Source organism: Oncorhynchus nerka, linkage group LG22 (assembly GCF_034236695.1).
Source record: "Oncorhynchus nerka isolate Pitt River linkage group LG22, Oner_Uvic_2.0, whole genome shotgun sequence".
Lineage (NCBI taxonomy): Eukaryota > Metazoa > Chordata > Actinopteri > Salmoniformes > Salmonidae > Oncorhynchus > Oncorhynchus nerka.
In genome coordinates, this window is record NC_088417.1 from 17,083,336 (window position 1) to 17,099,771 (window position 16,436).

Genomic DNA, 16,436 nt, shown 5'->3' on the forward strand with positions numbered 1-16,436 from the left:
TTGAGATTTTTCAAAGTAGCCACCCTTTGCCTTGATGACAGCTTTGCACACTCTTGGTATTCTCTCAACCAGCTTCATGAGGTAGTCACCTGGAATGCTTTTCCAACATTCTTGAAGGAGTTCCCACATATGCTGAGCACTTGTTGGCTGCTTTTCCTTCACTCTGCGGTCCAAGTCATCCCAAACCATCTCAATTGGGTTGAGGTTGGGTGATTGTGGAGTCCAGGTCATCTCATGCAGCACTCAATCACTCTCCTTCTTGGTCAAATAGTCCTTACACAGCCCGGAGGTATGTTTTGGGTCATTGTCCTGTTGAAAACAAGTGATAGTCCCACTAATCAAAAATCAGATCGGATGGCATATTGCTGCAGCATACTGTGGTAGCCATGCTTGTTAAGTCTGCCTTGAATTCTAAATATATCACTGACAGTGTCACCAGCAAAGCACCCCTTACACCATCACACCACCTCCTCCATGCTTCACGGTGGGAACCACACATGCGGAGATCATCCGTTCACCTACTCTACGTCTCAGAAAGACACGGCTGTCTCAAATTTGGACTCATCAGACCAAAGGACAGATTTCCACCGGTCTAATGCCCATTGCTCCTGTTTCTTGACCCAAGCTCGTCTCTTCTTCTAATTGATGTCCTTTTTGTAACAATTCGACCATGAAGGCCTGATTTCACGCGGTCTCCTCAGACACATCGCAACATCAACTTTTCAGTTACTCTGTGAAGCATTTATTTGGGCTGCAATCTGAGTTGCAGTTAATTGGTGATGTCTGAGGCTGGTAACTCTAATGAACTTCTCCTCTGCATCAGAGGTAACTCTGGGTCTTCCTTTCCTGTGGCGGTCCTCATGAGAGCCAGTTTCATCATAACGTCTTTTGGTTTTGTGACTGCACTTGAAGAAACTTTCAAAGTTCATAACATTTCCTGGATTGACTGACCTTCATGTCTTAAAGTAATAATGGACTGTCATTTCTCTTTGCTTATTTGAGCTGTTCTTACCATAATATGGAATTGGTCTTTTACCAAATAGGGATATATATATAAAAAAAGTCAGTAAAAAAAAAGAAATGTCCCATTTTCAGGACCCTGTCTTTCAAAGATCATTTGTAAAAATCCAAATAACTTCACATTTCTTCATTGTAAAGGGTTTAAACACTGTTTCCCATGCTTGTTCAATTAACCATAAACAATTAAAGAACATTCACCTTTGTAACGGTCATTAAGACACTAACTGCTTACAGATGGTAGGCGATTAAGGTCACAGTTATGAAAACTTAGGACACTAAAGAGCCCTTTCTACTGACTCTGAAAAACACCAAAAGAAAGATGCCCAGGGTCCCTGCTCATCTGCATGAACATGCCTTAGGCATGCTGCAAGGAGGCATGAGGACTGCAGATGTGGCCAGGGCAATAAATTGCAATGTCCGTACTGTGAGACAGCGCTACAGGGACACAGGACGAACAGCTGATCAACACTTGCACAGGATCGGTACATCTGAACGTCACACCTGCGGGACAGGTACAGGATGGTAACAACTACTGCCCGAGTTACATCAGGAACGCACAATCACTCCATCAGTGCTCAGACTGTCCACAATAGGCTGAGAAAGGCTGGACTGAGGGCTTGTGGGCCTGTTGTAAGGCAGGTCCTCACCAGACATCACTGGCAAACAACGTCGCCTATGGGCACAAACCCACCTTCGCTGGACCAGACAGGACTGGCAAAAAGTGCTCTTTACTGACGAGTCGCGGATTTGTCTCACCAGGGGTGATGGTCGGATTCACGTTTATCATCGAAGGAATGAGCATTACACTGAGGCCTGTACTCTGGAGAGGGATTGATTTGGAGGTGGAGGGTCCGTCATGGTCTGGGGTGGTGTGTAACAGCATAATCTGACTGATCTTATTGTCATTGCAGGCAATCTCAACACTGTGCATTATAGGGAAGACATCCTCCTTCCTCATGTGGTACCCTTCCTGCAGGCTCATCCTGACATGACCCTCCAGCATAATGCTACCAGCCATACTGCTCGTTCTGTGTGTGATTTCCTGCAAGACAGGAATGTCAGTGTTCTGCCATGGCCAGCAAAGAACCCGGATCTCAATCCCATTGAGCACGTCTGGGACCTGTTGGAACAGAGGGTGAGGGCCATTCCCCCCAGAAATGTCCAGGAACATGCAGGTGCCTTGGTGGAAGAGTGGGGTAACATCTCACAGCAAGAACTGGCAAATCTGGTGCAGTCCATGAGGAGGAGATGCACTGCAGTACTTAATGCAGCTGGTGGCCACACCAGATACTGACTGCTACTTTTGATTTTGACACCCCCTTTGTTCAGGGACACATTATTCCATTTCTGTTAGTCACGTGTCTGTGGAACTTGTTCAGTTTATGTCTCAGTTGTTAAATCTTGTTATGTTCATACAAATATTTACACATGACAGTGAGAGGACGTTTCTTTTTTTGCTGCAGTTTGTGTGTGTGTATACCACCCCTACCTTGTCACAACACAACTCATTGGCTCAAATGCATTAACAAGGCACACCTGTGCATTGAAATCCATTCCTGGCGACTACCTCAAGAAGCTGGTTGAGAGAATGCCAATAGTGTGCAAAGCTGTCATCAAGGCAAAAGGTGGCTGCTTAGAAGAATCTCAAATATAAAATATATTTTGATTTGTTTAACACTTTTTTTGGTTACTTCGTGATTCTGTTATTTCATAGTTTTGATGTCTTCACTATTATTCTACAATGTAGAAAATAGTAAAATAAAGAAAAACCCTGGAATGAGTAGGTGGGTCCAAAGTTTTGACTGGTACTGATAGTATTCAGACGCTTTGCTATGAGACTCGAAATTGAGCTCAGGTGCACAGGTGGACTCCAACTTGATTGGACATGATTGTGTCGAGTCACAGATCTGGGGAAGGGTACCAAAACATTTCTGCAGCATTGAAGGTCCTCAAGAACACAGGGGCCTCCATCATTCTTAAATGGAAAAAGTTTGGAACCACCAAGACTCTTCCTAGACCTGGCTGAACTGAGCAAACGTGGGAGAAGGGCTTTGGTCAGGGAGGTGACCAAGAACCCGATGGTCACTTTGACAGAGGCCTAGAGTTCCTCTGTGGAGATGGGAGAAACCTCCAGAAGGACAACCATCTCTGCAGCACGCCACAAATCAGGCCTTTATGGTAGTGTGATCAGACGGAAGCCAGTCCTCAGTAAAAGGCACATGACCGCCTGCTTGGAGTTTGCCAAAAGGCACCTAAAGACTCTCAGACCATGAGAAACAAGATTATCTGGCCTGATGAAACCAAGGTTGGATGTGCAGCAACACTCCCAATCCAACCTGACAGAGCTTGAGAGGATTTGCAGAGAATAATGGGAGAAACTCCCCAAATACACATGTACCAAGCTTGTAGCGTCATACCCAAGAGGAATTGATGCTCTAATCGCTGCCAAAGGTGCTTCAACAAAGTACTGAGTAAAAGGTCTGAATACTTATGTAAATGTAATATTTCCGTATTTTTATTTGATTTATTTTTAAAAACCTCCTTTTGCTTTTTTGCTATGGGGTATTGTGTGTAGATTGATGAGCAAAAAACAAACAAATTTAATCCATTTCAGAATAAGGCTGTAACAAATTGTGGGGAAAGTCAAGGGTTCTGAATACTTTCCGAAGCCACTGTGGGTGTTCCTCTTGCCCAGATGTGTTACTGCCGTCTGAACAGTGATGGAAATGGCATCTTCCGTGGATCTGTTGGAGCGGTAGGGAAATTGGAGTGGGTCCAGTGTGTCTGGCATGCACTCCCCAAATGATTGAAACACAGGTCAGCCTGTTACAATCAATGGGCCTCTCTATTCCTCAAGAACCTCTATCTCCCATAACACTTCATTGATTGACTGCTGCTGTTATGTCACTTCAGGACAGACCTGTGGGGTGGAAATGGCTTGCAGTCGACCATAATGAGAGAGTGAGTAATTTGGTATGGGTATTGTACTGAAAATATTTTTAAAATGGGAAATTATTGCAAATTACAAATGCACATGGGGATGCACACCCACTTTTTCAAGTGGTTTGTTGTGAATGGGATTTCTAGATCTGTTGTGTATGTGGTCGTGCGTATATTTCGTGACTAACTTGCACTCATACAAACAAAAGCCTCAGTATGGGATCCTTTGATCTTCTTCCCACTGAATTTGTTATGTAATGCTGCCAGTCTCTTTGTCTTCACACAAATTACCATGGGACATTTTCTGCCTGTGCTCATCTTTCAGTTGTGCTGCTGGTCCACAGATTTAGGATTGTCATGGATGATGTAAACAAGGATGGTTCTACAGAGAATGATGAGTCTTTTTTAAATGAAAAGATTGCAAAGTAAAAGATATAGAATGAAGGATTGTAAAGATAACCGTTCATGTGATGCTTGGTCATTGACACAACATAAACAAGTCAAAATTGCTTATCTTTGGTTGCCTACGACAACAATTTTAGCCTACCCATCAGCTTTCAACAGTACATTAAATGGAATAGGCTTATGTTGAATTTCATTTGCTGCCTAGTTTGGTCTCTCTCTCTCTCTCTCTCTCTCTCTCTCTCTCTCTCTCTCTCTCTCTCTCTCTCTCTCTCTCTCTCTCTCATAAGGAACGCAGGAACATCATGGCTTGGCGCTGTCGCTGAATCAAGCAGCTTGGATCGTGGTAGGTGCTGTGTCACACAAGCAGCCACAGTTTACGTCTGTTCAATTGTAATGCGGCATCCGCTCAGGACAGGATAGTGACTGCGAACTCTGAGAGACGCGCTACTTTGTTTATTTCTACCGACTTGACCTCGGGATGTGAAGTAAAGCTGTTACCAGATTTCAAATAACTATTTTCACACTAATACATTTGATTTATTGTCGCGGGGAATAAGACGCATATTTGAAAATGAACCCTCCGTGTGCGCGCTGTGGGAAAATTGTCTATCCGACGGAGAAAGTCAACTGCCTTGATAAGGTGAGATAATCATATGAGTGCATTGAAATTGTGATAATGTCTATATCAGAATTGACTACAGTGTATTTCAGCAGCCTGTTGGTGGATTTAAAAAAACTTTGATTCAAACTTCTCTTTGGCCACATAGTCTAATTATACAGAACAACGAGTGCACTGCTAAACACGAAACCAGAATGAATAGCCTACATTTGACTATACCAAAAGTTTTTTAGTGTGGTTTTGCTTAGCTTGTGTTACTCTCATGATATGCGTATTATAATAGCATATCTATTGTAGTATACACTCTCAGAAAAAGGGTTCCATCTCCTATGAGGAAAGCTGAAGAACCATTTTAGGTTCTAGATAGCACCTTTTTTTCTCCTAAGAGTGTTGGAGGATATTGAGCATCATATTGACATGACAAGGGGATGGGCTAGCCTACAAGTTTACCCTTTATCCCCTGAAGGACATATTCTCAGATTTGCTCAATAGGGAATGACTGGCATTTTCTTGCATCTGATCCTTTAATTTCTTTTTACCTGCTCTTCCTTTTTGTGCACTTGAACAAAATATGAATTCTGGTTTATGGTTGAATGTGGCCTACAACTAGTTAATGATCGATTTAATATTCACTTTGCATTATTTGCACTTGCACTTTGCATTATTTTTGTCTATGTCAGACCTAGGTCTATACTACCACCACTACTACTACTACTACTACTACTATTACAGTTTAATAATAGAAAGGTCCTTTAGGACTGAGCGTCTTATGTCGAAGTTGTCAAACCCAACCCCTTTATCTTGACCCCTTTTGTAAACCATCAACCCTTGGCTCTACTTTTTCCGCAGGCCTGCCCATTACCTAAACCCCAAACCCTTGTCCTGGCCATATGGCCCTATGGAACCCATGTGGCCCACTTTCTGAGGACGTCACACACACATTACATCACGCACATGCGATCCACGTGAACACATCATGGGCACTGAATACCGTATGGCACCCATCCAAACAAATCCATGGTGGAAACGCCAGTGGACAGTCGTAGCACCAGTATATCTGCAACCAAATGCATGTCCTATTGTAGGCGGACAGCTCAGAACCCTATACACCAGAGACATATATTCTTAGTAAAATTATTTACTCAATTTAGAATCAGTAATTTACTCAGAATGAGTTGAAATAGATAACCTTTGTTTAGTTAATAAACCTTTCTTCTTGAGGACCTTATTAATTCACAAACTGGTCATTTCTGTTTAGAACCACTTGGTTGTGATAATAGAAATCTGGAATATCGGTCATCTCTGCGCCTCCCAACTAATTGAGGGGTGGCAGGTAGCCTAGTGGTTAGAGCGTTGAGCCGATAACCAAAAGGTTTCTAGATCAAATCCCGAGCTGACAAGGTACAAATCTGTCGTTCTGCCCTTGAACAAGGCAGTTATAACCCACTGTTCCTAGGCGGTCTTTGTAAATAAGAATTTGTTCTTAACTGACTTGCCTAGTTAAAATAAAAGCCATTATTCATTCACAATGATCAGATTTGAGCACCAGTGCAAGGTCAATCTGACTTGAAATATAATTTGTGTTTTCTTTTCCAGAATTGGCATAAAGGATGCTTCCACTGCGAGGTGTGTAAGATGACTCTGAACATGAAGAACTACAAAGGCTACGATAAGAAGCCCTACTGCAATGCGTGAGTGTCGTTGCTATAGCTAATTATTTGCTTTGGTTTTAGGGCTTGTCAGGGGTCTTAAATAGTTTTGTTGATTAAGTGGTAGATGTAGCGTCTGGACACGTGGGAATTAATGGGCAATGCATGTATAGTGTAGGTGATTTGGAATCATGCTCTCGGAATGAGGTGGGCCTGCCTGACACTTTGTCGCCCTCAGATGCTGAGGGTGTCCTCTTGGTCTAATAGTTAAGGCGTTGGGTTGGTGAGCTTGAAACCCAGATTCAATTCCCACCGGTTACACATGAACATAGAAAATGGAGGTGAGTCCAGATGAGAATTTCCTTTAAAAAAAGTCAGTGTTACAGTACAGGAGAGATAGTTCATTCATGCATGTGAGAGAAAAGGCCCTGTCCTCGTCTCCAAAGCCTGGGTGATCTACCAGTAATCTCAAGCTTGTTACATCTGAAACACACACATGATGTGTATGGTTTTCCCTGGCTCTTCTTTAGGGCAAAGCTCTCAGATGAGAAATAAAAGAGTAGGCTGGAGACTGGCCTGTTGCATAGAACAACATGGAAACTAGGTCCTTCTATCAGAGAGCACAACAAGTCTATTTCAGTCCCCCAGCATGAAAGGAGATGGAGAGCCAATGCTTCTGCCTAGTTTTCTGCTTTGTGTTTCTCTTTACCATTCAGAAAAACAGCCCTTGGCTTATAACAGGCTCTTGTAGCACACGATTCATACACAGGGAGGGAGAGAGGGGTGGATGGAGGGAGGGATGGATGGAGGCAAGAAAGGGAGGGATAGATGGAGGGAGGGATAGATGGATGGTAGGGAGGGAAAGAGGGATGGATAGAGGGATGGATGGATGGATATACACACAATTACAGGAGTGCAATTACTGTTTCTTCTTTCTATATAAAGCACAGCCCATGTGCTTGGTTACCTCTACCAAGCTCTTGTTCAGAACTGCAGGGTTACCTCTACCAAGCTCTTCTTCAGAACTGCAGGGTTACCTCTACCAAGTTCTTGTTCAGAACTGTAGGGTTACCTCTACCAAGCTCTTGTTCAGAACTGCAGGGTTACCTCTACCAAGCTCTTGTTCAGAACTGCAGGGTTACCTCTACCAAGCTGTGGTTCAGAACTGCAGGGTTACCTCTACCAAGTTCTTGTTCAGAACTGTAGGGTTACCTCTACCAAGCTGTGGTTCAGAACTGCAGGGTTACCTCTACCAAGCTCTTGTTCAGAACTGCAGGGTTACCTCTACCAAGCTCTTGTTCAGAACTGCAGGGTTACCTCTACCAAGCTCTTGTTCAGAACTGCAGGGTTACCTCTACCAAGCTGTGGTTCAGAACTGCAGGGTTACCTCTACCAAGCTGTGGTTCAGAACTGCAGGGTTACCTCTACCAAGCTCTTGTTCAGAACTGCAGGGTTACCTCTACCAAGCTCTTGTTCAGAACTGCAGGGTTACCTCTACCAAGCTGTGGTTCAGAACTGCAGGGTTACCTCTACCAAGCTCTTGTTCAGAACTGCAGGGTTACCTCTACCAAGCTGTGGTTCAGAACTGCAGGGTTACCTCTACCAAGCTGTGGTTCAGAACTGCAGGGTTACCTCTACCAAGCTGTGGTTCAGAACTGCAGGGTTACCTCTACCAAGCTGTGGTTCAGAACTGCAGGGTTACCTCTACCAAGCTCTTGTTCCAAACTGCAGGGAAGGGGAGTATGCACGCCCACTTAGCTGAACAAGTGTGGGTGAGATTAAGGGTCAGATTCTGGTGCTAGTGTGGAAGTGTCGATGTATAGTGCAGTTTGTTCAAGAAGAACACTTCCAGCATTTCAATAATAACATTTTAAAGTGAATTTCATCTGCTATCCTTGTATTGTTATTGATAGGGTTGTGTGTTAATGTGGTCCATACCACTCTTGCCAATGAGCAGATTCATTGTAGCCTTCATTTGAACAATATATACGGCATAGACAATATATATTTGCTGCATTAGAAATGCCCAAACAGTTTTTCATCAAAGTCTTGTTTTATGTCATTTCAACATATTTATTTAGAGAAGTCCCCAAGAAAATACTGTGTTATAGAGCCATACAGGTGAGTGTACCGAAACACAGCCTCTAAGTCTGCAAACAGAACACACTTTGTCCTAACCTCCTCACACACCCAATAGCATTTACTTTATGGCTGCTTTGGGTGAAAATGACTCTGACTTTTTGGGCCATAAAGCTGTTTCTTCTCCCAGTGGGGGAGACTAATACTGTGTTTCACCCAAGCCCACCTATTGAATACTATACCTCTCCATAGCCTCTAGAAGCCTTTAGTGTTCTGACTATATTCCCTACGTGACGGGGCCAATAGAAAGATCATAGCAACGGATGTTGAACTGTGCCTGAAAACAAACAAATGTTGTGTATGTCTGTGCATGACACCCTTTGTCATGGTGATTAGTGTCAGTGAAATGAAGCTGTTACTCAATATGTTGGAGTGGTTCACTCTTTTAAGCATCACCTCCATGGTTTCCAAACCTTGGGTCAGTACCTTAAAGGTTCTTATAATAGGGACTCTCTCTCTCTCTCTATCTCTCTCTCTCTCTCTCTCTCTGTCTCTCTGTCTCTCTCTCTCTCTCTCTCTCTCTCTCTCTCTCTCTCTCGGGAAAAGGTAATGCTACTTAGCCTTTGACGTCCAGGGTAAAGCTTCTCTTCCAGAGTCTCGGGACAGAATCTACTAAATTGCAAGAATGAATGCTTTTCCCACTGGCTTCCTCTGTGTCTAGGTATTATAAGCCCTTGGTTTCTCTAGTATCTCCCTATATGCATGCATCTGTTTGTCGCGTTTTAGCTCATGATGGGTTGTAATAAACTCTCAAATCTTACAGGTTGTGCATTTACATTTTCGGCATATTTTAGTCTCATACCGAGTGACTAACAGTCAGTCCTGGGTTGGTATGAGACCCAGGAGTCACTCACTCCAACGTTCACCTCCGCTTAAGCGTAGGTCAAGGAATACTGCGAGGTTAATTACATGTCAGGGGATGAGAAAATATATCATCTGCCATTCCTGTCTCTTTTAAATGAAGCTGTGTGACACTGAGTTCCCAGTTCATCATTCATATTTAAGCATCCACTCCTGCATATCATTATTGCAGTGTAGAGGAAGGCTTATGTTCAGTCATGCCAATTCCATCTTTTAAATGCACATTTCTCTATAAAATATTTACATTTAATTAACATATCTTTTTAAGTTAGAATAATTAGATCATGTTATGTAATCTGACTTCTCAATAGAAAGTGGTGATGCAAAGATGAATCCCATTTCCGAGTCTGTCTGGTGTACTGTGCCTTACAGTTTTAAACCAAACCAAATATTGTATTTCCATAATATATTTTTATTTAATGCCTACAGTACACCATAACTCTACCATATGAGCCAGTGATAATTGAATATCAATTGTATGAGAATGGTAATGATGACATTAGTGATTTTCAACTACTGCCATTGAGGGATATGACAAATACCCCAAAAGTATCATTTCAAATGTCATTGTTCACCACACATACAGGAGTTGACAATGCCATTTGTCATGCAGACAAGAGATATGAGGGAAACTTATGTAACTCTCTGACTAATCTTTTATGAGAGAACCCAGAAATGAAAAGCTGTGAAAAGGCAGAGATCTGAGTATCTTTTAGAGAAGATACGCTCCAGAATGTTATGCATGAATAGTTGAACAAATGAAAGCAAAGCCATTAGTTATATGTTGCATCAAAGTATGTGATTTTGACCCAATTAGGTATTTGATCAAATACAGCCAAGTTGCTCTTTATTTATTTGATATTATCCCCCCAATCTCTGTCACAAAGCTTTCCTGCTGCACAAGGGATGCATCTCAATAGTCAAAAGAGTCATCCTCACCTCATCTCTTTTCCTCTACTTATTAAACTAACATGCTGCTAAATGGAATATATATTATTATTATATATTATAACATCAAAGAATGAGACAGGTGAAAGCGATTTCCAGGTCATTCCATTCTAGCATCCTCCATATTGCTATACAACTATATTTTCAGATCAGCAAAGATGAAGGAAAGGAGACGAGGAGAGAAAGCCACTTAAGACAATTGAGAAACACCTGGGGACTAAAAGACGTACCAGTGAAGTGGCTCTCTTGATGGCTGAGCTCAATGATCAGAGAGTCTATATAATAGAGTGCTGTATCGTGTTCATTTGGATTACTGAGGCCTGAGCTCATTAAAGCAACACCTAACGCAAAACCATCCAACAGCCCAGAAAACATCAGAGACGCAGGCTCAGCACTCTCCTATCTGTGTGAAATTAGAGAAAACAGGTGACTAGCGAGCCATTGAAAAGGAAGGCATAGGGGCTTTGCCGCAAGGGTTTGAAAATGAGTTTTTTTAATCTACATATGTAGAATCTTAATTTGACCAGTTTCTCACAGCATGAAAATAATCCTGCAGTGTCAGGAAATGTGAATTATTTTGTGGATAATAATGGACATTTTTGTATTGGTTGATTATATTTTTTGTTTGGGCAAATCAAGTCTGACATTTAAAAGTGGAAATTACAAACGGCAGGTAGCCAAGTGGTTAGAGCGTTGGACTAGTAACCGGAAGGTTGCAAGATTGAATCCCTGAGCTGACAAGGTAAAAAAAAAAATCTGTTGTTCTACCCCTGAACAAGGTAGTTAACCCACTGTTCCTAGGCCGTCATTGAAAATAAGAATTTGTTCTTAACTGACTTACCTAGTAAAATCAAATTTAAACATTTAGAAGCCGTTTTGAACCTTGAATACTGTACAAGGTTGCATTTCTTGCTGTGCAGGAAATTTCCTTCAACAACAGGGTGATCAAATTAAGATACTACAACTGTATGATGGGATTTGACATTGCAGCTTGTTTCTGATGGGAAAGATTAGTTCATTTAATGTTATGTTCATTTTATTCTGCTGACCGCAGGTCTAAATGTCTATGCTAATGTCTTAAAAAGGGAGAAGGAACCGAATGTCAAACTTGCAGGTAAATCTTGCATTAATGGCAGTGAGAGTTGTTTTTATTTATATATATATATATATATATATTTCTTTTTTTTTGTACCCTTTTTCTCCCCAACTTCGTGGTATCCAATTGGTAGTTACAGTCTTGTCTCATTGCTGCAACTCCCGTACGGACTCGGGAGAGGTGAAGGTCGAGAGCTGTGCGTACTCCGAAACACAACCCAACCAAGCCGCACTGCTTCTTGACACAATGCCCACTTAACCCTGAAGCCAGCCACACCAATGTGACGGAGGAAACTCTGTACACCTGGCCACCGTGCCAGCGTGCACTGTGCCCGGCCCGCCACAATGGGACAAGGACATTCCTGCCAGCCAAATCCTCCCCTAACCCTGACAATGCTGGGCTAATTGTGTGCCGCCCCATGGGTCTCCCGGTCGCGGCCGGCTGCGACAAAGCCTGGACTCAAACCCAAAATCTCTAGTGGCACAGTTAGCACTGTGATGCAATGCCTTAGACCACTGCACCACTCGGGAGGCCCCGGCAGTAAGAGTTGTGTGTCAATGAATTAAGTAAGTGCAGATCTCAACCTCGCAAGGCTGCCGGTCCAGACGGCATCCCTAGCCGCGTCCTCAGAGCATGCCCAGACCAGCTGGCTGGTGTGTTCACGGACATATTCAATCAATCCTTATCCCAGTCTGATGTGCTCACATGTTTCAAGATGGCCACCATTGTTCCTATTCCCAAGATAGCTTAGGTAACTGAACTAAATGACTATCGCCCCGTAGAAGTCACTTCTGTCATCATGAAGTGCTTTGAGAGACTAGTCATAGTCAAGCACCATGTCACCTCCACCCTACCTGACACCCTAGACCCACTCCAATTTGATTATCGCCCCAATAGGTCCACAGACGACACAATCGCCATCACGCTGCACACTGCACTATCCCATCTGGACAAGAGGAATAACTATGTAAGAATGCTGTTCATTGACTACAGCTCAGCATTTAATACCATAGTACCCTCCAAACTCGTAATTAACCTCGAGACCCAGGGTCTCGATCCAGCCCTATGCAACTGGGTCCTGGACTTTCTGACGGGCTGCCCCCAGGTGGTGAGGGTAGGAAACAACATCTCCACCCCACTGATCCTCAATACTGGGACCCCACAAGGGTGCGTTTTCAGCCCTCTCCTGTACTCCCTGTTCACCCATGACTTTGTGGCCATGCACGCCTCCAACTCAATCATCGAGTTTGCAGACGACACTACAGTGGTAGGCTTGATTACCAACAACGACAAGACGGCCTACAGGGAGGAGGTGAGGGGAGGGTGGTGTCAGGAAAATAACCTCTCACTCAAAATCAACAAAACAAAGGATATGATCGTGGACTTCAGGAAACAGCAGAGGGAGCACCCCTCCATCCACATCGACGAGACAGTAGTGAAGAAGGTGGAAAGTTTAAAGTTCCTCGGCATACATATCACAGACAAACTGTAATGGTCCACCCACACAGACAGTGTGGTGAAGAAGGACAACCTCAGGAGGCTGAATAAATTTGGCTTGTCACCTAAAACACTCACAAACCTTTAAAGATGCACAATCGAGAGCATCCTGTCGGGCTGTATGACCGCCTGGTACGGCAACTGCTCCGCCCACAACCTCAATGCTCTCCAGAGGGTTGTGTGTTCTGCACAACGCATCACCGGGGGGGAAACTAACTGCCCTCCAGGACACCCACAGCACCCGATGTCACAGGAAGGCCCAAAAAGATCATCAAGGACAACAAGCACTCGAGCCACTGCCTGTTCACCCCGCTATCATCCAGAAGGCAAGGTCAGTACAGGTGCATCAAAGCTCAGATCGAGAGACTGAAAAACAACTTCTATCTCAAGGCCATCAGACTGTTAAACAGCCACCACTAACATTGAGTGGCTGCTGCTAACATGCAGACTCAAATCTCTGGCCACTTAAATACATTTTTTAAATCAATTTATTACATTTATCACTAGTCATTTTAAATAACGCCACAATAATGTCTACATATCCTACATTACTTATGTCAACAGTATATATTGTATTCTATACCATCTACTGCATCTTGCCTATGCCACACTGGCCATCGCTCATCCATGTATTTATATGTACATATTCTTATTCATCCCTTTACATTTGTGTGTGTAAGGTAGTGTAATGGTAGTGTAATGAACACAATGGGAGACAGAGAGCTGGTTTCAAGACAGGGCGCAGCAGATGTTTATTGTAAAGGATCACAGGAGGAGGCAGGTAGCTGGGTCCAGGGGCAGGCAGAAGGTCATACACAGGGGGTCCAAAAAGGCAACAGTAGAGGCAGGGAAAGGCTAGTAACGTCGTCCAAGAGGCAATAGGTTGATAACAGGAAATCCGATAAAGTACAGGCAGGAAATAGGCAAAAGGCGTCGTTAGTGAGGCAGGCAAAAACTATCATACACAGGAGGAATAAATTGCGGGGAAACCAGAGCTCCGAATAGAAGTGTGTCACAAAACAAACAATTCCTCACAATGGGGTGCAAAGAACTGAACTAAATAGTGTGTGATAATGACATACAGGTGTGTGAACAGGTGATCAGAATTACGTTACAGGTAGTCGTTCTGAATGTGTTAGATTACTCGTTGGTTATTACTGCACTGTCGGAACTAGAAGCACAAGCATTTCGCTACACTCACATTAACATCTGCTAACCATGTGTATGTGACCAATCAAATTTGATTTGATTTGAAGATTTGGCCCAGAATGTCCAAGATAATGTCATGTCACCACCCTTACTGGCTGCTCCAGTAGACCTAGTAGTGTCATTTAGAATAAGCCTCTCGGCTAAGCCTATATGAATAGCGAACGTCCTTCTCTGTGGCTTTCAAAGGGGAACACTGGCAAACATGTACAGAATCTGGAATGTTAAATCCCATCATATAGAAAGTATATATCATATTTTATTTGGTTTAATATTAATTTATTCAAATCAACTAAGTCTCAGTTAACAGTATTAGCTAAGGTGTCTTTAATGATGATGATGATGCAGTCTTAACAATGAATAGCCAACCCAGTATCACAGATTTTTGTGAAATATACACAAATTGGTTATTAGAAATTTGTGACAGGCACACGAAAATATACTTTTTTTGTGTGCAGTACACGATTTTGTATACAGTGAATTTCAATCACAGATAAAGACCAACTCAATAAAAGACCAATTTAATTTGACCCTTTTTAAAATAGATTTCTTAAATAATTTCCATCAGTGTAAGTGCTAAGAACCCTATTTAGAACCCCCCCTGTCACATTCTGACCTTTATTTCCTTTGTTTTGTCGTTATTTAGTATGGTCAGGGCGTGAGTTGGGGTGGGCAGTCTATGTTTGTTTTTCTATGATTTGGGGATTTCTATATTTCGGCCTAGTATGGTTCTCAATCAGAGGCAGGTGTCATTAGTTGTCTCTGATTGAGAATCATACTTAGGTAGCCTGGGTTGCACTGTTTGTTGTTGGGTGATTGTCTATGTTGATTGCTTGTTTCAGTGCAGTTCGCATTAGCTTCACGGTTGTTATTTAGTTTATTGTTTTTGTATAGGGTTTCAGTGTTCAGTGTTTTCTTTATTAAAATTAATGATGAACACATACCACGCCGCATTTTGTTCCTCCGATCCATCACGCCTCTCCTCTTCAGATGAAGAGGAGGACGGACGTGACCCCCCCCCTTCTCTCTCTCTCTCTCTGCAACTGCTGAGGTTGTGATGTGCTGTAAGGGAAAGGATGTACTCAGCAGGCACCAAGGGCAAGTTGGATTATTCGGTGAAAGTCGTCATTTTAACCTCTTATCTCAGAGTAAATCATCCCAAAACAGCTTTTAATCACCTCGGCAGCCGTGTAGATAATAATACGTCTCTCTGGCTCCCCAAAGCTTTTCTGTAAAGTAATTACATTCAACTGTTTTTATCCTTTTGGGTACGTTACTGTACCTGTTTAGCCTCGAGAAGAGAGCCTGTCTATGCACCACAGGTTCTCATTTTATCTGTGGGAATACATGGTTTTTGAAATGGAGTAGGGATATTTAAGTGGAAGTTCATACCCTGATGAAGGCTCTTTAGCAAACAACTTGGTCAAATAGAAACTCACATCAAGAAGAAATGAGTGTATGCAACTTTCTTATTCATTTGTATATGTGGAGGTCCTGAGATGTGTCTGTTTTGGGGGTCATCGCCGGGATGAAATTCTGTTGTAGAACATATGGACCAGCACAGAGTAGCTATAGCTCCAGAGTAGACCTGTCCTGTCAGGGGGAATACAGCCCAGCTTCAACAGCTCCGTTGTGGGGGAAAGGACACAGGGGCCATGGATTCACCCTTTGGGGGACACACGTTTGCTGGCTATAAGCCTGATGGGATATAATACATGTTATATGTAATGTACAGTCTACAGAGTGGCTGAGGCATAGTCCTCCCTTAGTCCATTCTATCTACTATGTACCCTATACAGTACCAGACAATGTAGGGTTTTATCACAATAGTGTTTTTGGAGCATTAGCCTGCATTCCTGCTTGGTGAAATACCCCTCAGGCAGTATAACATTCAGGAGGATTACTGTCTGCAGTGTCCACGTTTTTGTGTTGAGGTTAGTTACACGGCTGCCAGTTTAAAACCTTTTACAGCAGTGGGCTAAATCAGGGTCATGGTAGTCATAAACAAATCTACTTTCAAACAAAAGTATGCACCTCACACACATGGTTATGGGAT

At 42.9% G+C, this 16,436-nt stretch overlaps 1 protein-coding gene across 1 annotated transcript in view; it reads left to right on the top strand.

The window, feature by feature from the left end:
• The first annotated feature begins 4,762 nt into the window (after positions 1-4,762).
• Positions 4,763-16,436, top strand: part of LOC115104909 (LIM zinc-binding domain-containing Nebulette-like) — a 76,732-nt gene continuing 65,058 nt past the window's right edge. The window contains exons 1-2 of the mRNA XM_029626313.2: positions 4,763-5,005; positions 6,581-6,675. Of these exons, the coding sequence (XP_029482173.1) occupies positions 4,937-5,005; positions 6,581-6,675 (164 nt within the window). The 5' untranslated portion in view covers positions 4,763-4,936. The remainder of the gene's footprint in view (positions 5,006-6,580; positions 6,676-16,436) is intronic.